This window comes from Macaca fascicularis, chromosome 20, assembly GCF_037993035.2.
Source record: "Macaca fascicularis isolate 582-1 chromosome 20, T2T-MFA8v1.1".
Taxonomy (NCBI): domain Eukaryota; kingdom Metazoa; phylum Chordata; class Mammalia; order Primates; family Cercopithecidae; genus Macaca; species Macaca fascicularis.
In genome coordinates, this window is record NC_088394.1 from 17,727,395 (window position 1) to 17,749,405 (window position 22,011).

General features: G+C 46.4%; 1 protein-coding gene and 1 long non-coding RNA gene across 4 annotated transcripts in view; one reads left to right on the forward strand and one right to left on the reverse strand.

Annotated features, from left to right (window-relative positions):
• XYLT1 (xylosyltransferase 1) overlaps nt 1–22,011 on the forward strand; it is a 371,169-nt gene that overhangs the window by 252,829 nt on the left and 96,329 nt on the right. For all 3 annotated transcript variants that reach the window (XM_005591807.5, XM_074027812.1, XM_074027813.1), the window contains one exon: nt 20,015–20,187. In XM_005591807.5, coding sequence (XP_005591864.3) covers nt 20,015–20,187 — 173 coding nt within the window. The remainder of the gene's footprint in view (nt 1–20,014; nt 20,188–22,011) is intronic.
• LOC135968988 (uncharacterized) lies at nt 10,296–14,337 on the reverse strand. The gene is made up of 3 exons (XR_010584035.2): nt 14,006–14,337; nt 12,131–12,254; nt 10,296–10,567 (listed from the first exon to the last, which is right to left on the reverse strand). It is a non-coding gene; the product is annotated as an uncharacterized lncRNA (long non-coding RNA).

Genomic DNA, 22,011 nt, shown 5'->3' on the forward strand with positions numbered 1-22,011 from the left:
CTGACCTCAAATGATCTGCCCGCCTCGGCCTCCCAAAGTGCTGGGATTACAGGCATGAGCCACTGCACAGAAGAATCGCTTGAACCCAGAGGCAGAGGTTGCAGTGAGCCAAGATCGCACCACTGCACTCTAGCCTGGGTGATAGAGCGAGACTCTGTCTAGAAAAAAAGAAAGAAAGAAAGGAAGGAAGGAAGGAAGGAGGGAGGGAGGGGGAGAGAGAGAGAGGAGAGAGAGAGAGAGAGAGAGAGAGAGAGAAAAGAAAAGGAAGAAAAGAAAGAAAGGAAGGAAAGGAAAGGAAAAAGGAAAGGAAAGGAAAAAGGAAAGGAAAGGGAAAAAAGAACATTATTCTCAGGAGCCCCCTGGCTTAAATGAAGCTTCCAAGCCACGATTCAGAAATCAGGGTCTCTCTGGTCTTCCAGGCAGGTCAAAGAGTGATGGGTGAACCGAGACAAGAGCTCTCAAACCAGTGTTAGGGAACTTGACTTGATTAATACAAGCACCAAGGCAGCGTATTGGTTATCCCTTCAATGATTCTGTAATGGCTCAAGACAAGACGTAGCGTTCATTCATTTCACATTTATTTAGAGATTCCCCAACCACGTCCGTCTGGTCCAGTGCACAGCCCCCCAGTGTGTCACCCAGGAGCAGGCATTTGATAATTATTTCTCTTTTTTTTTTTTTGAGACAAAGTCTTGCTTAGTCGCCCAGGCTGGAGTGCAGTGGCACGACCTTGGCACACTGCAACCTCTACCTCCTGGTTCAAGCAATTCTTGTGCCTCAGCCTCCTGAGTAGCTGGGATTATAGGCATGTGCCACTACGCCCGGCTAATTTTTGTATTTTTAGTAGATACAGGGTTTCACCATGTTGGCCAGGCTGGTCTTGAACTCTTGACCTCAGGTGATCCACCCACCTTGGCCTCCAAAAGTACCAGGATTACAGGCATGAGCCACCATGCCTGGCCGATAATTATTTCTCAAATAAATGATAAGTCCATCCTGTCCACTGCTGTCTTCCCCCTCACCCCCCACCCCCCTGCCACTGCCCCAGGGTATAGCACACCCACGGGCATTTATAATTATTCATCAAATGAACAAATGAATTTGTGCTGGCACATGCTTGGGAGGTATTTAAAAGTTTTTACAGTGATCTCAGGCTGTGCCCGTGGAGGATCTTCTAGTCACTCCCAGGAAGAAACATGACAGAGGGACCTTACCGGTTGTAGGAGAGAAATTGAATGAGCTTGGAATATGCACGTGGCTTAGACTTGGAGGGAGATGGGGGCTGGAGGAATTGCAAAATAACAATTTCCACATATTTGAGGGGTTGGTTTGCCACAGAAGCAGCAGCGCTATCTTTGAAGACCAAATTAGGACCCGTGTATGAAAGCTTCGAGCAGGCACATTTTGGAAGCGATAGCTCACAATCACTGCTGAGCGCAAGTGCTGCTATGTAAGCCACTGAGGCTTCCATCCTTGGAGGCATCTAAGAAAAATTACCCAGAGGCCCTGAATTACTTACTCAGTATGTTCTTGTCATTACCTTACAGAAGTCTTAAAACTACAGAAAAGCACCAAAGGAAAGTAAAAACACAAAAGTCCTCCCTGCTCCCTCTCCCTACCCCTGAGTTTGCTTTTTTTTTTTTTTTTTTTTTTTTTTTTGGTGTTTTGCCTTTTTTTGAGAGGAAGCCTCGCTCTGTCACTAGGCTGGAGTGTAGTGGCACCATCTTGGCTCACTGCAACCTCCGCCTCCCGGGTTCAAGCAATTCTCCTGCCTCAGCCTCCCGAGTAGCTGGGACTACAGGCGTGCACCACCAAGCCCAGCTCATTTTTGTATTTTTAGTAGAGATGGGGTTTCACCATGTTCGCCAGGCTGGTCTCGAACTTCTGACCCTGTGATCCACCTCTCGAAGTGCTGGGATTACAGGCGTGAACCGCTGCGCCCGGCCCCCCAACTTTTTTTTTTTATTCTTCAAAGTAAGACCCTCCCTGCCTTGAGACCTTGACACATGGTCTTATGGTCTTCCTTCCTTCTAAAGTGGTATCTCTTCACCTGGCTCACTCTTCATATTTCTTTACTTTTTTTTTGAAACAGAGTCTCGCTGTGTCATCCAGGTTGGAGTGCAGTGGCGCGATCTCGGCTCACTGCAAGCTCCCGAGTAGCTAGGACTACAGGCGCCCGCCACCATGCCCAGCTAATTTTTTGTATTTTTAGTAGAGACGGGGTTTCACCATGTTAGCCAGGATGGTCTCGATCTCCTGACCTCGTTCGTGATCCACCCACCTCGGCCTCCCAAAGTGCTGGGATTACAGGCGTGAGCCACCGCGTCCGGCTCACTCTTCATGTTTCACAGCTCAGCTTCACTGTGGCTTCTTTGGAAAGGTCTGTAGACCTGGTTGGCATCAGATCACCTGACCCCATCTCTCTCCTTCCCTGGCCGCCTGTACTTTTCCTCCATTGCATCCAATATTTTGTAAAATATGTTGATCTGTTTTCTCCATCCAACATCCACTGGACTATCAGCTCCTTGAAGACAGATTCAACATCAGTGTTCATTTGGGCATTCTCAGTGGCTGGCAAGGTAGCTGCTCTGTGAACATTTGAGAAGGGAAGGAGGAGGGTGGGAGGAAGGAAAGAGAGAATACGTGTATTCACTGACAGCGAAAAGATGTCAGGAGTACATTACTGAAAACAGAACGCGTATGACAAAGCAGAACATATAGGATTATATATAATGTGAGTGCATAAAACTATTTGCAAAATGTTCTCTGAACGTTTCTTAACAATGGTGATATTTTGGCACTAATATCTGGGTTTCTTTTGTTGTTTTTTTTTTTTTTTACTTCATATTGTTCTGTATGCTTGGATTTTCTACAGTAGCTGTTATCTATGTAGACAGAGAAATCAAAGAAACAATCAGAAGCACCTAAGCAGTGAAGCTAGAACAGAGTTTGAAACAGGCTCCTCCTTGGTTTTGTCCCAGGAGCTGCTGCTCCGCGAGTCATGTGGTCTCCTTGTCTGTGCATCAGAGCCCTGGCCTGAGGCTGAGTCCAGCTCACACCATTGCAGGGAGATGGATATATTAACATCTCAGGGCATTTGAAGTGCTCGCTGTTACCCACTGTCGTGAACCCTGTGGCATGTGTGTTTCTATGTCCATTTATTTCTTCAACAGGAATTTACTGTGTGTTCCAAGTGCCCCTGGCATTGTCACCAGACACTCTCCTAGGCCAAGTAAATGAGACACCATCCCTGCCCTCTAGGAGCAAAACCAGATGTTGTGTTGACTGTTGCTGCTGGTTGCTATTGTGATCAACCAGAGATTTCATTAGCAGTAGGCTTGACGAAGAGAACCACTGTGCTTAGAGATGTAGTCCTTACCTTTCAAGAGGCAGGATGGCAGAGCATCCTGGAATCGGTTTGCTTGGACTGACATCCTAGCTCCATTACTTCCTAGCCACTTGACCATGGGCAGATTATGCGCTCGCTCTCTGCCTCAGTTTCCCCATCTGTAAAATGAGAATGATAGCAGCACCTCATCGGTTTGCTGCAAGAACGATGATACGTGTACAGGGCTTGGCCGAGTGACCGGCGCAGAGTAAATCCTACCCACATGAGCTTTTATAATTATTCCTGTCTGCGTTATGTGACATGACAGCATAAATGTGACAAATGGGAAACGATTTGGAGAAATGTCCCTTTTTTAGAAGAAGGCACCTGCAGAACATATTTATGGTTTATGATCAGGAGGCAGCGTTAATGGCCCATAATGTGATTACTGTGAGGATTTTTATTAGGAAAATTCCAACCAATTTGGCATTAATTAATGTACTGTTAACTTTAGAGTGTTACTCACTTAATCCTTGGAGGGTTGGAGAAAATAAACCTGTTGTCAAAACCCTTACCCTGAGAAGTAAATAAGAGTTGTTCCCTCCTCGAGAAGCTTCATTTGTAATAAAAATAGATGAGTCGCTGCGTTTTTCCATGGCAGTGTTTATTGAGCCTGCGAGTCCCTTCCAGAGAAGAGAAAGGAGGACACAGATGAAAATGTCAAGCGACCGGAAGGCTCATAGGAGAGCTTGCACACAGCAGCCTCTGGGTCGAGAGGGCAGGGAGTCCAGATAGAGCAGGCTTTCTGGACACAGCAAGAACAGAGCGCAGGATATGGGGGCTCCTGCCTCTCTTTCACTCCATGCCGTGAAGCAAAGCATTCCATGCCACCCTACCTGGGAATTTCGAAATAGGTCCTGCCTGCCACCTACTCTTCAACCATGGTTAACAAGCCTATTGAAAGGGCTTGTTGCTCTCTTCCATTGCAGGCCTTAAGGTGGTACCCAAGACCCCGTGTGATGCCTCTGCTGTCTGCCCATCCTCATCTTCTGTACTTCCTCTTGGCCTCAGTTGGAGCCACACTGGCCTTCCTGTATGTCTTCTCCTTACCGTACTCTCATTCATGACAGGCCCTTTGCACATGCTGTTCCCTCTGCTTGGGAACACTTTTCCCTCTTCTGTTACAGTTAACTCTTCACTCAACCTGTCAATTGTAGCCTAAGGGGCACATCCCTGACCTCCTTGAGTTGTATATTAGTCTGCCTGGGCTATCATTTAAAAAAAAATACCATAGACTGGGTGGCTTAAAAAACAGAGATATTTGTCTCCATTTTGGAAGCTACGAATCTGAGATCAGGGTGCCAGCATGGTTGGGTTCTGGTGAGGGCGCTCTTCATGGATTGCAGATGGCGGACTTCTCACTGGGACCTCATGTGGCAGAGAGATAGCAAGCTCTCTGGTGTCTCCTCTCCTAAGAGTAAAAATCTCCTAAATCCAAGGCTCCACCCTTAGGACTCCATTTAACTTTTTTTTTTTTTTTTGGAGGGACAGTCTTGTTTTGTCACCCAGGCTGGAGTGCAATGGTGCAACCTCTGCCTCTGCAAGTGATTCTTCTGCCTCAGCCTGGAGTAGGTGGGATTACAGGCACCTACCACCACGCCCGACTAGTTTTTGTATTTTTAGTAGAGATGAGGTTTTACCATGTTGGCCAGGCTGGTCTTCACCTCCTGACTTCAAGTGGCGCATCCACCTCGGCCTCCCAAAGTGCTGGGATTACAGGTGTGAGCTGCTGTGCTCGGCCCAACTTCATGTAACTTTAATCACCTCCTTAAAGGCCACATCTCCAATACAGTCACAGGACGGACTAGGGCTTCAACATAAGAATGGTCAGGGGACACAATTCAGACCTAGCAAATAGTATCTTTGGAAAAGGAAAGGATCTCCTGGCACCAAAAAACAGAAGCAGAGGTCTCGTGAGATTGAACGACATTTTGGCTTCACAGAAAGGGTGATTGGAGGAGCACAGAGGGAAATGAGGTTGGAAAGAGGAGAAGAGAAAATGTAGTTACTTGCAAGTCATTATTTAAGGCAATAATAATGATGGCCACCATTTCATTTTCTGCATACCACGTATTGGTCCTCGAGATATTTATGTGTTTATTATCTGTCTTCTTTCTCAGGAGAGGCTGCTTCTCATGAGCAAAAGCTCTTGTGGCATGTGGATGACTATTATTCACTCCCACAATGGTGCCTGCCTGGCATATCATAGGCATTCGTTCTGGTTACTTCTGCTAGGTAGCAAATCCTCCCAAACTTAGTGGCATAAAACACCATCACTTTTGATGCTCTTGGATTCTATGGATCAGGAGTTTGGAAAGAGCACATAGGAGACGGGAAAGACATAATGCCCCAGGTTCAGAGCTACTGCTCTCTACTGGGCACTTCTCTGAGCACAATTCCATCCATCAATTCCTCCCTATGAAGGAGAGTCAATATGTATCCCTATGTTACTGATGATGAACTAGAATCTTTGAGAGGTTATATCGTTTGCCCGACCTCCCAGAGTTAATGGGGGAAGAGCCATGGTTTGAACGCAGATCTATTGGATTTCAAAACGGAACTTCTTTCCACTCTGCTGCGTTGCCTTTCCAGAGTGGCTACCTTTGTTTGCCAAAAAGAGGGAGGCCATCTTGGCAGGGAGCCTTCTGCCTCCCAGGGAGATGAGTGGTTCTCAAGCAATAGACATGCTGGTCCCCTAGGGGGCATCAGAAAGTGCAAGTGAGGAGAGGCTGTTAGGGGGACTAGGGATTTCAGTGCCTGTAATCATGGGATAACACCACTCAAAAAGAATTGTCTGTTCCCAAATGCCAGTAGTCCCTGTTGAGAAATACTGCTTGAGAAGGGAGGAGGATCTGTGAAATATTGATCTGTTGAAAGGTTGCTCAAATGGCTAGGTGCGGTGGCTCATGCCTGTAATCCCAGCACTTTGGGAGGTTGAGGCAGGCAGATCACAAGGTCAGGGGTTCAAGACCAGCCTGGCCAACATAGTGAAACCCTGTCTCTACTAAAAACAAAAACTATTAGCCGGGCATGATGGCAGGTGCCTGTAATCCCAGGTACTCGGGAGGCTGGGGCTGGAGAACTGCTTGAGCCCAGGAGGCAGAGGTTGCAGTGAGCAGAGATTGCACTATTGTACTCCAGCCTGGGTGACAGTGCGAGACTCAGTCTCAAAAAGAGAAAAAGAGAGAGAGAAAAGGAAAGAAAAAGAAAGAAAAGAAAGAAGGAAGGAAGGAGAAAGAAAGAAAGAAAGAAAGGTTGCTGAAATACAGTAGAAGCTGTTTCCTTGCATGGTTTAGCTCAGGGGTTAAAAGTCCCCATTTTAGTGTCTAACAGATGGAGGGTTGAATTCCACTTCTGCAGCATATTAGCTGGCTAGGTCAGGTAACCACATGGAGTCTTAATTTCCTTATCTGTAAAATGGGAATAGTCAGAATGCCTCCCCCAAAGGTCTGCTGTGAGGAGTAAATGAGGTAAGCTCTTGTATTCATTCTCCCATTGCTATAAAGAAATACCTCAGTGAGTAATTTATAAAGAAAGGAGGTTTAATTGGCTTTCAGTTCTGTGAGTTGTACAGGAAACACCAAGGCTTCTGTTTCTGGGAAGGCCCCAGGAAACTTACAATCGTGGTGGAAGGTAAAGGGGGATGTAGGTACGTCTTACAGGGCCAGAGCAAGAGCAAGACAGGGGAGGTGCCACACACTTTTAAACAAGCAGATCTCTAGAGAACAGCATCAAAGGGTATGGTGCTAAACCATTCATGAAGGATCCACCCCCATGATCCAGTCACCGCCTCCAACATTGGAGGGACCAGGCCCCACCTCCAACCCTGTGGATTACAATTCAACATGAGATTTGTTTGGGGACACAGATCCAAACCGTATCAAGTCTGTTAGAAAACGCTCAGCCCGGGGCTTGGCACACAGTGGCCACGTTGCTATTATCATAATAGCACTTTCATCCTTGATGCACAGAAAAGGTAACATCAGCAGGATGGATAAGAGCTTGCAGGCCACAGCGCAGCATTTTCACAGATGCTATGTAACAGGCCAAGTGACTGGGACCCAGCGAATTGCGGTGAAATGTACCATACGCCATCAATATCTATCCCACCAGTTTCCATTTATTGAGCAGTACATCATTAGAATATCCCAGGGCTCTGAACAATAAAATCAATAAGACGGTTCAGCCATGGGCTGTGGTTTAATAACTCCAGACTTGAATGGGGTGGGGGGGAAATCAGTGAGCAGGAAAATGTCCTGAGCGCTTGGTCGGGGGTGGAGAGAGACTTTTTCTCAGAGTGGGAGAAAAATAATGAATGAGGTAGCCTTCAGTCTCTGGTGGAGCGAGTGGCCATGAGCATTTGAGGCAACAGCCAAAGATGTGTTTGGGTAAAATTCTTTCCACCTCAAGAGATACGTTTTTTAAAAGGTGGTTGGAAAGAAAAGGTATCCAAAATGTGGTTCGCAACCCTGACTGCATGTCAGAATCACGGGGAGTTTCAAAAGAGTTCCAATACTTGTACCCACCAAACTCATTAAATTAGAATTTCTTGGGGTGTGGCCCAGGCTGAAGGTGTTTTTCTAAAACAAAGATGTTCGGATGATTTTAATGTGCAGCCAGGGTTAACAGCCACCGGCCTAGGCAAACATGAGCCTGTATCAGAATCACCTGAAGAGCTTATTGCAACACAGAGTCCTTGTCTCCCACTCGCAGAGTTCCTGAATCAGAAGGTTTGGGGTTGGGGCTGAAACTTACATTTCTAACAAATTCCTGGGTGTTGCTGAGGCTGCTCACCAGAGACCACATCTGGAGAGCTTATCCTAGAGCAGTGGTTCTCAACTGGGAGCAGTTTTGCCTCTCCACGCCCTACCCCCCGCCAGGGAGACACACGTCAATGAATGGAGACATTTTAGGTTTTGTCACAACTGGGTGGGTGCTACTAGTGGGTAGCACTAGTGGGTGCTACTAGTGGGTAGACCCAGGGATGCTGCTAAACATCCTACAGTGCACAGGACAGCCCCCTCCACAGCAAGGAATTATCTGGCCCCGAATATCAATAGTGCCAAGGTTGAGAAATCTTGCTCTAGGGGAGACGATGGTTTTGAAGCCATTCCGAGAACATGATGCTTTGGTTCCCATCCAGCTTAGCATGGGAGCCTGAGTGAAGATGAGGATGCCAGATTCTTGCTAGCCAAAGCCTGGTCATAGAGCATGGTGTTTGACTTCAGAACAATGTGTATCCTAATTTCCTGTCCACCTCCTGGCTCTATGACCTTGGGCAAGTTCCTCACCCTCTCTGAGCCTGGGATGATTATCTATAAATGGGGATAATTTTCATTTGCAGCGTTGTTACAAGAGGTAAAAGCCTCATGAATGAAGGAACCACATGAATGTTAAGTACTCAGCAAATTAGAGTAAGAATCCAAAGGACAGTGTTTCTCCGCAGACCCCTGTCTGTCTAGCAGGAAGGTGCTGTCCCAAAAGCCCACCCCGGGAGACTCCTGACAAACCCTCCTGGGCTCCTAAAGCAAGTGGGAGCCCTAATCAAGGAAAATCAAATGTTGTCTGGACCTTTGGGTCTTTGCAGGATGGATGGGACTGCCTGAGCATCCCCTTGCCCTTGGCCTTTACCTCCTCTCATTTGTTTAACAAACTCAGCACATCCTAGTTTGGAAGCAAAGCTCATGGAGTCTAATTAACATTCCCCAAGCTTCCTTCACATCCCTCTAGCCTTCACAATTCTGCCATATTCACATTCCACCTGCCCTATTATTCTTGTAATATTTTTACTGCAATAGACTCGCCTTTATGTAAGCACATTTTATTTTAAAAGTAATTTTGTATCACAGCCATAAGTGGAAATCTTGCTGTTACTTGCCATGAGGAGACAGCAACAATGCAAAGAAATCAGTGAAACAAAAACAATGGCATTCAGTACTAGCCGGCACTCCTGTTACCTGCCAGAGATGCCAGTCCTGGGGGTAAGACTCCGCTTTTTGGAAAAGGAAGTTCAGTAGGGGAGTGCTGCTGAAGATTGTTTGCATTGACCTGAGACTTTGCTGGTGGAGTTCTCAGGAGAGGTGGGTAAGAATTGAAAAGAGATTCACAGTGCCCCTCTGACTCAATGCCTTTCGATGTCCTGAGTGAGCAGCACATGAATCTTCTCTTGGGTAACTCTGACATCTCATTTAAGAACACACTGGGCAAGGTGGCTCATACCTGTAATCCCAGCACTTTGGGAGGCTGAAGGGGGAGGATCACTTGAGCCCAGCCGTTCAAGATCAACCTGGGCAACACAGGGAGACCTTATCTCTACAAATAATTTTTTTTTTTCTAAGACAGAGTCTTGTTCTGTCACCCAGGCTGGAGTGCAATGGTGTGATCTTGGCTCACTGCAACCTCTGCCTCCCGGGTTCAAGCAATTCTGCTGCCTCAGCCTCCTAAGTAGCTGGGATTACAGGCGTGTGCCACCATGCCCAGCTAATTTTTGCATTTTTAGTAGAGACGGGGTTTCACCATATTGGGCAGGCTGGTCTCAAACTCTTGACCTTGTGATCGCCCACCTCGGCCTCCCAAAGTGCTGGGATTACAGGCATGAGCCACCACGGCCGTCCTACAAATAATTTTTTTTAAAAAATTAGGTGGGCATGGGATGCATGCCTCTGGTCCCAGCTACTCTGGAGGCTGAAGAGGGAGGAACACTTGAGCTCATGAGTTTGAGACCAGCCTGGGCAGCATAGGGAGACCCTGTCTCTACAAATAGATGTATATATATATTTTTTTAATTAGCCAGGTGTGGTGGTGCATGCCTCTAGTCCCTACTCAGCAGGCTAAGGTAGGAGGATCTCTTGAGCCTGGAGTTTGAGAGTGCAGTGAGCCATGACCACATCACTGACCTCCAGCCTGGGCAACAGAGCAAGATCCTGTCTTACGAACTGGAAAAAAAATAAAAAATAAAAAACACACACACACATAATCGCCATAGTCCTCAGGATCAGGTCCCTGTTCACCAGTCTCCAGCCATGTGATTACTTACAAGTTCAAGTGCGATGGGCGAGGTCCCTGGAGTCACATCACATGAGCTCCTCCACAATCAGTCTGTACAGCCTTATTTTGCCTCATTTATGGCTGTGCTTACAGCATCACTTGGAGGTGAGTTCTCTTTGACAGATGAGGAACCTGAGGCACGAGAGGCAAAGTGACCTGATAAATGGTGGGGCTGAGATGCAGACCCAGGCTAAGCCCCTCTGTGGAATAGCTGAGTTAGGAAGTACAGGATGGGCTCCTAAAAACAAAACCTTACAAATAGTGACCTTATGATCCACCAATTCCATTTCTGGGTATATACTCCAAAGAATGGAAACAGTGACTCAAACAGGTACTTGTACACCCACGTTCATAGCAGCGTTATTCATAACAGCCAAAAGGCGAAAGCCACTCAAGGGTTCATTGACAGATGAGTGGATCAGTTCTGCTATATGCATTCAATGGAGTATTACTCGCCCTGAAAAAGGAATGAAATTCTGACATAGGCCACAGCATGGACAAACCTGGAGGACACTGCACTGGGTGAAAGGAGCCAGACACAAAAGGACAAATAATGTACGATGTCACTTACATGAGGTTCCTAGAGGATTCAAATTCAAAGAAGTAGAAAGTAGAATGGGGCTTTCCGGGAGCTGAAGGAGGGGAGAGTGGGAAGTTATTGTTGAATGGAAAGAAAGTTTCAGTTTTGCAAGATGAAGAGTTCTGGAGATGGATGGTGATAATAGTTGCACAATAGTGTAAGTATGTTTATTATACTAAACTGTAGACTTTAAAATGCTTAAAATAGGCCAGGTGTGGTGGCTCATGCCTGTAATCCGAACACTTTGGGAGGCCAAGGCGGGCTGATCACTGAGGTCAGGAGTTTGAGACCAACCTGGCCAACATGGCAAAACCCCATCTCTACTAAAAATACAAAAAAAATTAGCCGGGCGTGGTGGCGGGCACCTGTAGTCTCAGCTCCTCAGGAGGCTGAGGCAGGAGAATCGCTTGAACCTGGGAGGCGGGGGTTGCAGTGAGCCGAGATCGTGCCACGGCACTCCAGCTTGGGTGACAGAGTGAGACTCCATCTCAAACAAACAAAAGAAGGCTAAAATGGTAAATTACATGTTATACATACAAAGCATCCCTAATTCAAACATCCAAAATCTGAAGTACTCCGAAATCCAAAACATTTTGGACACATAACGCTACAAGTGGAAAATTCTATGCATAGATACTTAATGCAAACTTTGATTAATGCACACAATTATTTAAAATATTGTATAAAATTACCTTCGGGCTATGTGTATAACATGTATATGAAACGGAAATGAATTTTGTGTTTAGGCTTGGGTCCCTTCCCCAAAACATCTCATTACATACACACAAATACTTCAAAATCTGAAAAAGTTCAAAATTGGAAACACTTCTGGGTCCAGGCATTTCACGTAAGGGATACTCAGCATGTATTATCTTGGGCTACAACTTTTTTTTTTAAAAAAAGGAGAATTGCGGGATGTTCAGAGGGGCTGTGACAGGGAACTCAAAGAAGGGATGGGGGCCAGGCACAGTAGCTCACACCTATAACAACAGCACTTTAGGAGGCCGAGGAAGGGAGGATTGCTTGAGCCCAGGAGTTTGAGACCAGTCTGGACAGCATAGCAAGGCACTGTCTCTACAAAACATTTAAAAATTAGCCCACATGGTGGTGATCACCTGTAGTCCCAGCTACTTGGGAGGCTGAGGTAGGAGGATCCCTTGAGCCCAGAAATTGGAGGTGACAGGGACCTATGATGATGCCACTGCACTCCAGCCTGGGTTATAAAGCAAGACTCCATCTCTGAAAAAAAGAAAAAAAAGTAGTTAAAAATACGTTTTAAATGAAGGGATGGGGAAGAGAGGGAGGGCTCCCCAAGGAAGGGTCATTTCTGCTGAGACCTGATGGGTACTGGCCTGGCCACTTTCACCTTTGGACCTGTGTTCTTTCAGCTCCCCTCTGTGGACCCCATGACCCCCAGTTCATGTCCTCTCCGCCCTTCTCTTCTCATTAAGCTGGGCAGGAGAGGACCTGGTGGCCCTGCATGAGCAGCAGCTGGAGTGTGCAAAGCAGTTCTGGGCCGCTGACTGATTCCTCCCAGCGGGGCTTGGTGCTGCTAGGCAAGGGTCTGCAGACCACTGGAAAGCCTCGAGGAAAAGTGAGGGCACCTAGCCCCCAGCCAGTTTGCTGGATGAGAGGAGACAGCCATGGGCAACCTCTCAGGCCTGAGTCTTCAACTTCGCCCCCACCCGGCCCCCACCAGCAGGACCCTGTATGTGGATGAAGCTGTCTGGCTAAATCTGTCAGTCAGAAATCATTCATTGAGGCGTCTCCCCCAAACTTAGCTCTGTGCCAAGTCCAGGGGCAAGGCTGGCATCCTACAAAAGATAAGAGCATGACCTTGGCTCGTAGGGGACAAACTGACAGCTATCAAGAAAACCAACCTCGGCCAGGCACCGTGGCTCACGCCTGTAATCCCAGCACTGTGGGAGGCTGAGACAGTTAGATCACCCAAGGTCAGGAGTTCAAGACCAGCCCAGCCAACATGGTGAAACTCTGTCTCTATCAAAAATACAAAAAATTTAGCCAGGCATGGTGGCAGGCGCCTGTAATCCCAGCTACTCAGGAGGCTGAGGCAGGAGAATTGCTTGAACCGGGGAGGCAGAGGTTGCAGTGAGCCAAGATTGCACCATTGCATTCCAGCCTAGGTGACAAGAGTGAAAGTCTGTCTCAAAAAAATAAAAGAGAAAAGAAAATCAACCTGACTCTCAAGGGAGTACAGTTCTCTAGGTGACAATGCTAACTCCTGGATCGGGTTAGAATTCCAGACGATCCAGAAATTTCCAGACATATCCAGAAATTTCATCTCCCTCATTTGGTAAAATACGGATTTTGGAGTCTGGCAGACCCAAGTGGTGGTCTCCATTCTCACGCTAACTCCTAACGTGGCACCTGCCTCCTGAGACCTTGGGACAGTTAAGTAATGAGATGACATTTGGATAGTGCTTAGGCCATAGTGAGTGTTTATTTTTGATTTATTTACTTTTAGAGACAGGGTCTCACTCTGTCACCCAGGCCGGAGTGCAGTGACACCTTCGTAGCTCACTGCAGCCTCAAACTCCTGGGCTCAAGCAGTCCTCCTGCCTCAGCCTCCAGGGTAGCTGGGATTACAGACGCAAGCCACCCTGCCCAGCATAATGAGTATTTCACATGCATCTGATAGCGTTACTAGTCTATGAGAGTCTACAGGACCAAGGAAAGAAATTGATTTGCCCAGGCCCCCATGGCTGGTTCATAGCAGAAGCAGGAATTTGAACCTACCTCGTTGCTCTTTATCCAGTACTCTTGTCACCACACCCCACCACCTTTTCTAAGCCCATTGAGAGCAGGGGATTCTTTCTGGGCACCAGACAGCTCTCAAGTTTAATCACCAGAAAACCTCTTTTGAAATTTCCCACTAGGAAAAAGGCATCTCCCACCCAGATCTCACAAAGAACCTTGAGCGTGCAGGCTTTCTCCCCCAGTAAGACTAATCCCACTCCCCTGCAACGCACCTGCTGCTGCTGTGAAGCGTTTCCTCATCTGTGATCATGAGTCACCCTGGAACCCAGCGGGTCAGAGACAGACTGCTCTTCCCACTTTATAAACGAAGAACTGACAATCAGAGAGGGCCGCTGTCTTTCCTGAGTCCACACGGTGCAAGGTTACATTCTAGACCCCATCTCTGAATCCCAGTCACACCTTCCCAGGCAGCATAGAAGCTGGGCTCCAGCTGGGAGCTTCCTAGCCCAAGCCCCATTTGTATATAACCTTGTTTCCATGTCTCTTAAGTTCCCAAGACCCAACCTAACCCTCTTAGTTGGAAGCAAGTCAGAAAGTGCCCCTTCAGCAGCCGGAAGTAGCCCTTTCAGAGTATAAATAGAATCGAGGGCTTTGTTGGTAGAATAACTATTCCAGTCAAGCAGCTCCTTCACATTTGTTATTAATTGTGGTCTAGGCAGACGCTGCAGAGGGAAATTCCGGTTGTAGATGTTTATTTGCAAGCAGCGGGCTCTAGAGTACACACAGCCCTGGGAGCCAGTGCAGCCTTGAGGTAGAACTCTGGAGCTGGGCCTGTTGGTTAAATCCTGGTCATCGTGGATGAGCAGCCACAAAGAAATGATGGCTATGACAGTATAATTTATTGAGCATTTACTAGATGGCAGGCACTGTGCTCTCTCCTGGATGTGAATGTCCATGTGAGGTGGATTCTGTGATTATACATACCCATTTTACAGATGAGAATACTAAGGTTTGGAGAGATTACATAGCAAGTCCAAGGTCATTCATATCTGCCTGACCACAGGTCATGTTCTAAACCCCTGCACCTTGCTTTGTGCTCCCAAATCATTATTACAGGACACTGCTAATATGATCTTTGCCAGCACCACAACATTGGAACAGCCTTTTGACCCTTGCAAAGCACCTTCATCTCTGCTATGTCTTTAGAGCCCAAGGATTACATAGTCCTTGTTTGACCCACAGCGCTGCCAAGAAGTAGGGAGTTTGAGTAACGGAACTAACACAGCACAGCTATCTACTGGGGGAGCTCTCCGGGACCCCCCCATCCTCACCCTTCACACCTGCACTGCAAAAATATACTTGCTGTTCTCTCCCGATAAACCTGGCTTGTTAACATTCATCTGAAGTCAGCTTCTCCTGCTGCCTCTAATCACTCCGATTTTTCCACTTATTTTCTGTTTTGTGCCATGGGAATCTGATCACATTGTTAAATTCTTTTTTTTTTTTTTTTTTTCAGCTGGACACTATTTGGGTTTTGGTCTTTCAAAGAGTTCCATGTTCATGAAGACCCACATAGCTCTGACCACGTGTCATTGTTATCTGTCCTGCAGCTGAAAGCTGACACATTTCCTCTAGGGACGGATTTTCTTCTTTTTGAAATGAGGACAGTTTGATTGAACATGGTGACCATGACAGGGCTCTGGGATCACAGACTCACTCCATTCTCAGCTCAGCTACTTTATAACTGGGGCCTCTCCAAGCCTCAGCTTCCTCGTGCCTACAGTAGAAAGATAATAACTCTGTTTTCATAGCAGTTTTGATAGAAGTGAATAAAATCATGCACAGAAATTGCTTAACACATAGTAGGCACTCAGTAAATGATTGATCTTTCTCCTGACTCGCTCTCTTCCCCGTCTGCCCCCCATCCCCATCTCCATTTCTCCTTCTCTGCATGTCTCCTTTCTTTAGATATTTTTGTTCCTTCCCACCCACCCCTTCCCCAGAATAGCTGTACTCAGAAGAGCTCTGGATTTTTTGTTCCCCGTTCTCTTTGCAGCTCCCCAGACTAACTGTCTGACCCAAAGATGACTTTATATTTGAGCCAATGGAGCTCTCTTGCTGAAGTGATTTGTCTTTGATTTCACAGGACTCCTGCCTTTCTCCAAAAGAAAAGCATCCATGTCTGTGTCTGTCTGTCTGTAAATCAGTTCTGCCTTTTAGAACCCTAAAGAGAAGTTGCAAAAGTCCTCAGCATCAACATCCAAGCCCTTTTTAAAGACCAGCATAGAGTCCTTACACCTATCCTCTATATCCCAAATCTCCACTTCTGCAGAGAGCAAGTGGAAGTATCAGGGCTGGCTTTGGACTCCGCAACACTCAGCTTCCCCTCTCACCTCTGTCCTCACTCACTGTATGACCTGGGAAACATACTGACCTCTCTGAGACTCAGAGGATGATAATGAATTCTTCACAGGGTCAAATAACAGTGAATGCATAGGAGGCACTTAAGAAACAGCAGCTCCTCTGGATCAGAGCAGCCACTCTTCTTCAGAACACATTCATTAATTTGCTCATTCAAAAACTATGGCAAAAGATGTTCATGGCTACAGGGAAAAGCAAGTGTTAATCTCAAAGGCCCCATATACCTTAAGTGGATGGATGGTGTTTGGGATGATAAGCTCTTGGAGGCTTTGCTGGTTGCATAGTTGGAGGGCTGTATGCTTGGATAGATGAATGGTTAGATATGGATGAGTGGACAGATGAGTAGCTAGATTATGATGGATGGATGGATGGATGGATGGATGGATGGATGGATGGATGGAGCAAAGGATGAATGGTTGGATTTGGATGGATGAATAAATGCATAAATGAATGGGTGGATGGGTAGAGGGATGGATGGACAGATAAGTGGTTGGATTTGGATGGATGAATAAATGGATGAATGGATGAGTGGTTGGATTTGGATGGATGAAAAAATGGATGAATGAATAGGTGGATGGGTGGAGGGATGGATGAATGGGTAGATAGATGGACAGATAAGTGGTTGGATTTGGATGGATAAATAAATGGATGAATGGGTGAAATGGTGGATGGATGGATGAGTGGTTAGATTTGGATGGATGAAAAAATGGATGAATGAATAGGTGGATGGGTGGAGGGATAGATGAATGGGTAGATAGATGGACAGATAAGTGGTTGGATTTGGATGGATGAATAAATGGATGAATGGGTGAAATGGTGGATGGATGGATGAGTGGTTAGATTTGGATGGATGAAAAAATGGATGAATGAATAGGCGGATGGGTGGAGGGATAGATGAATGGGTGGATAGATGGACAGATAAGTGGTTGGATTTGGATGGATGAATAAATGGATGGATGGATGGATGAGTGGTTAGATTTGGATGGATGAAAAAATGGATGAATGAATGGGTGGATGGGTGGAGGGATGGATGAATGGGTGGATAGATGGATGAACAGATAAGTGGTTGGATTTGGATGAATGCGTGGAATGGTGGGTGTATGGATGAGTGGTTGGATTTTGATCGATGAATAAATGGATGAATGAATGGGCGGATGGGTAGAGGGATGGATAAAGGAATGAATGGGTGGAGGGATAGATGGATGGATGAAAAGATACAGCCTTATTAATCACCTAGAATCAGCATCTCATCTAATACAGAAATACTGGAATAGCTGTTAGTCCTTAAGTGCATGCCTACCTGCCTGCAACAACTAACTTAAGAAGTATTTGGCTAGCAACAAGCAACTAAAAGCAATTGTTAGAAACTTTTCCTTCCAAACTCTAGGTATGATCATATGGTGTATATTAGTGGTTCAGGGCATGATCTTTGGAATCAGACCTATGTTTGAATCTCAGCTTAACTAATTAAAGTAGTGTGACCTTGAGCCAATCCCTTGGCCTCTTCTAAGCTGTGGTTTCCTCATTTGGAAAGCGGGGATAATAGCATTACTTTGTAAGATCATTACAAGGATTAAATTATCTAATGAATGTCAAGGGCTGGTCAATGCTCAATAAAAGGTATTGTTATTTTACTGATCCCAAATGTGCCTTCCTGTAACTTTTGTTTCACCCAGAACCAGATGTGTGTCAGATACTGTTCAAGTGTTGCAGATTCTATGGTAAACAAGGCCAAAATAGCCGCTCATCTCTTGGAGCTAATGTTCTAGTGGTGTGTTCAGATAATAAGCAAGTAAACAGATAAACAGTTGCAGACAGTGTTACATGCTATGCAGAAAGTTGAAATCGGGTGAGGTGAAAGAGAATAAAAGAGGTGGTGGTGAGTCCCTTTTTTGGACTGTGAACTAATGAAGATGCAGTCATGCAGAGATCTGGGGAGAAGGTGTTCCAGGTCACAGGAAGCCAGGGAGAAGGTCCTAAGGCAGAAATGAGCTTGTTCGAGGAAGAGAAGGAAGGCCAGGGGACAAGATGGAATGTGAGACCCACCAATCAAGGGCAGAGAGATCTGAGTAGTTAGATCACACCAGCCGTAGAGGCTGTGTAGTGTGATTTGGACATTATCTACGTCAATCTCGTCCTGTCTCCTGGAACTACGTAGAAAGAGCCTCGTTCATTCAGCAACCATTCTGCCTTCTGATGACAGCTTAGACTCCCGATGTCCTAATCCCCCAGCCCCGCAGTCTCCATCTCAGTTCTCCGGGTTTAGATGCTGGGACACTTGCAGTTACTACCCTGACAATGTCCTGGGTCCCATAAACCCAGAACTCATAAGAAATTGGGTTGGACCCAAGCGAAATCAGGCTGAGGAAAGCTAGGAGATTTCTAGTTGAGATTTTAATAAACTCAACTAGAAAGTTCTTTTTATCTGAAGCAAGGGAAAGAAAGAGAGGAGTCTTTAGGGCTAATTTTCGAAATAAAAGATGTCTGGGACTATTTATCCAAGTGGATGTGGTATAGGATTGGATTTAAAAGAACATGATAGATGACAGTGGGTGATCTGTAGGCTTACTACTGCAGGAGCTTAAGGCAGGCCACGGGCACCTGGACCCTCATCCCCACTTGGCAACATACTCCATGTTAGTTTTCTTCTCAGGCAACCTATCTCCATGTGGGAACAGAAAGGCTCATAGAATCTTCTAGTCTCCTGTGTAACAGAGAAGGAGCCTCTCACCGGGCACAATGGCTCATGTCTGTAATCCCAGCGCTTTGGGAGGCCAAGGTGGGCAGATCACCTGAGGTCAGGAGTTTGAGACCAGCCTGGCCAACATGATGAAACCCCATCTCTACTAAGAATACAAAAAAATAGCTAGGCATGGTGTTGCGTGCCTGTAGTCCCAGCTACTCAGGAGGCTCAGGCAGGAAAATCGCTTGAACCTGAGAGGTAGAGGCTGCAATGAGCTGAGATCGCACCACTGCACTGCAGCCTGGGTAACAGAGCAAGACTCTGTCTCAAAAAAAAAAAAAAAAAAAAAAAAAACAGAGACAACCTCTCTTATGTAGCAGTTCTAACAAACGTCTAGCATTCTGTCTTATTGGTTAATTAACTTGGTTGAGACATATGTTCATCTCTAAATAATACTGTGGCTATGGAGAGTCAGCGTTCCCATTGGCCAGGCCTAAGCTATAGGTCCACCCCGGAAATAGACGACGGAGTTAGGTCTTCCCCACCCATATGGACTGAGAATAGAGGAGAGGATGATGATGCCGCAAAAGGTATTGGATGATGAAGCTTCAGTTATGCAAGATGAGTAAATGTAAAGATCCTGCTGTACAACATTGTACTAATAGGCAGCAGTACTGTAGTGTACGCTTAAACGTTTGTTAAGAGGGTAGATTTCATGCTATCTGTTCTTACCACCATTAAAACAAACAATATATTGGATGCTATTAGAAGAAGGGAGAATGAATTCTTGACAGGCAAAAACAACACATGTATCTTACATTCACTAACTCGAAATTAACTGCTTCTTCCTCTGTGATTCAGAGATACATCTCATAGCTCTCACCTCCTCCTGCCTTGTTCAGTAGCTAAATATGTGTCCATGTGTTGCTTCCAGCCTTTTTAAGCTCCTCAGGATGGAAACTGTGTCGTAACAACCCCAGGGTCCCCTAACCCCTTTTGTGCCTGACAGTGTGAGAATCTAAGACGTGCTTAGTGGCATTGAATTATGTTTTAGGGCTCAATTTGATGACCGTGCCCCTAAAATAGGCCCCAAAAGAAGCACCAGAGAAACTTCCTGCCCCTGCAAAGGATAACAGAGCCTCACTTTCTCCTCTCTGGTCTCTTGGATTTTCCCTAGGTAAAGCCAACAAGAACGTGCAGTGGGATGAGGACTCTGTAGAGTACATGCCGGCCAACCCCGTCAGAATCGCCTTTGTCCTGGTGGTCCACGGCCGCGCCTCTCGGCAGTTGCAGCGCATGTTCAAGGCCATCTACCACAAAGACCACTTCTACTACATCCACGTGGACAAGGTGAGAGGCCCCTGTGATCGCCGCTTGCTGGGCTTCCTTCAGGGTCTGTCGGTCCCTCTCTGATACCCTCCTTCCGCATCGCTAGTCCGGGCTGCCTGCTTTCAGAAAAGGCTTGGAAGCTGACCAGCTGCCTCTCCACAGAGCATGTGGTCCTAGAGTGCTGTCTCTATGTGTGTGTTGGTTTCAAAGTTCCCAGCTGTGACTTACAGTTTTGTCCATAAATGCTGTTTTTTGGGTTTTATTTTTTATTTATTTATTTATTTTGAGACAGAATCTCGCTCTGTCGCCAGGCTGGAGTGCAGTGGCGTGATCTCCACTCACTGCAACCTCTGCCTCCCAGGTTCAAGCGAGCCTCCTGCCTCAGCCTTCCAAGTAGCTGGGACTACAGACGCATGCCACGATGCCCAGCTAATTTTTGTATTTTTAGTAGAGATAGGGTTTTACCATGTTGGCCAGGATGGTCTTGATCGCTTGACCTCGTGATCTGCCCGCCTTGGCCTCCCGAAGTGGTGGGATTACAGGTGTGAGCCACCGTGCCCGGCCCACAAATGCTGTTTCTTACCTCTCCCTTCTGCCCATTGCCCTCTGCCTGCCTCTCACATACTTTGTGGGAATAGCTTACCTGTATTAGTCCATTTTCATGCTACTAATAAAGACATACCCAAGACTGAGTAATTTATAAAGAAAGATGTTTAATGGACTCACAGTTCTAAGTGGCTGGGGAAGCCTGACAATCATGGCGAAAGGCATGTCTTATATGGTGGCAGCAAGAGAGAAAAACGAGAGCCTAGCAAAAGGCGTTTCCCCTTATCAAACCATCAGATCTCGTGAGACTTATTCACTACCACGAGAACAATATGGGGGAAACCACCCCCATGATTCAGTTATCTTCCACGTGATCCCTCCCATAACATGTGGGAATTATGGGAGCTACAATTCAAGATTAGACTTGGGTGGGGACACAGCCAAAGCATATTGCCATCCCAGGAGTGGGTACACTTTTTCTATAGAAGGCAAGGTAGTACGTATTTTAGGTATTGCAGGGCACATACTGTCTGTCACAGCTACTCAGGACTGCCCTGTGCTAAAGCAGCCAAGGAGAACATGTCAACAAATGAGCATGGCTATGTACCAATAAAACTTTATTAACAAAAACCTGCATCAGCCCTGCTAATCCTGAGCTCCCTTGTCCCTGAGATTTCTATTGGTGACACAATTATGCCTTTAGTCAAGAAGGCAAAGGGGGATGTCTTGTCCAAAAGGTTGGCTTCTAGCAGACCTGTGAGAGGATAATGGAGGAGCAATGAGTGGGAAGGGGGACAGGAAACAGAAATTCTGCCTCTGAAATATAGATGGGTTTAGATAGAGCCATATTTCCCAGCTTATCTTCCTCAGACCCCATGCAGCTGTCATGTATAAGAATGCAAAGTTGGCCGGGTGCAGTGGCTCACGCCTGTCATCCCAGCACTTCGGGAGACCGAGGTGGACGGATCACCCAAGGTCAGGAGTTCTAGACCAGCCTTTCCAACATGGTGAAGCCCCATCTCTACTGAAAATACAAAACTTAGCTGGGTGTGGTGGCGCATACTTGTAATCCCAGCTACCCGGGAAGCTGAGGCAGAAGAATTGCTTGAACTTAGGAGGTGTAGGTTGCAGTGAGCTGAGATGGCAGCATTTCGCTCCAGCCCGGGTGACGGAGTGAGACTCAAATTGGCAGCATTTCGCTCCAGCCCGGGTGACGGAGCGAGACTCTAAATAAATAAATAAATAAATAAATAAATAAATAAATAAATAAAGCAAGACTCTGTCTCAAAAAATAAATCA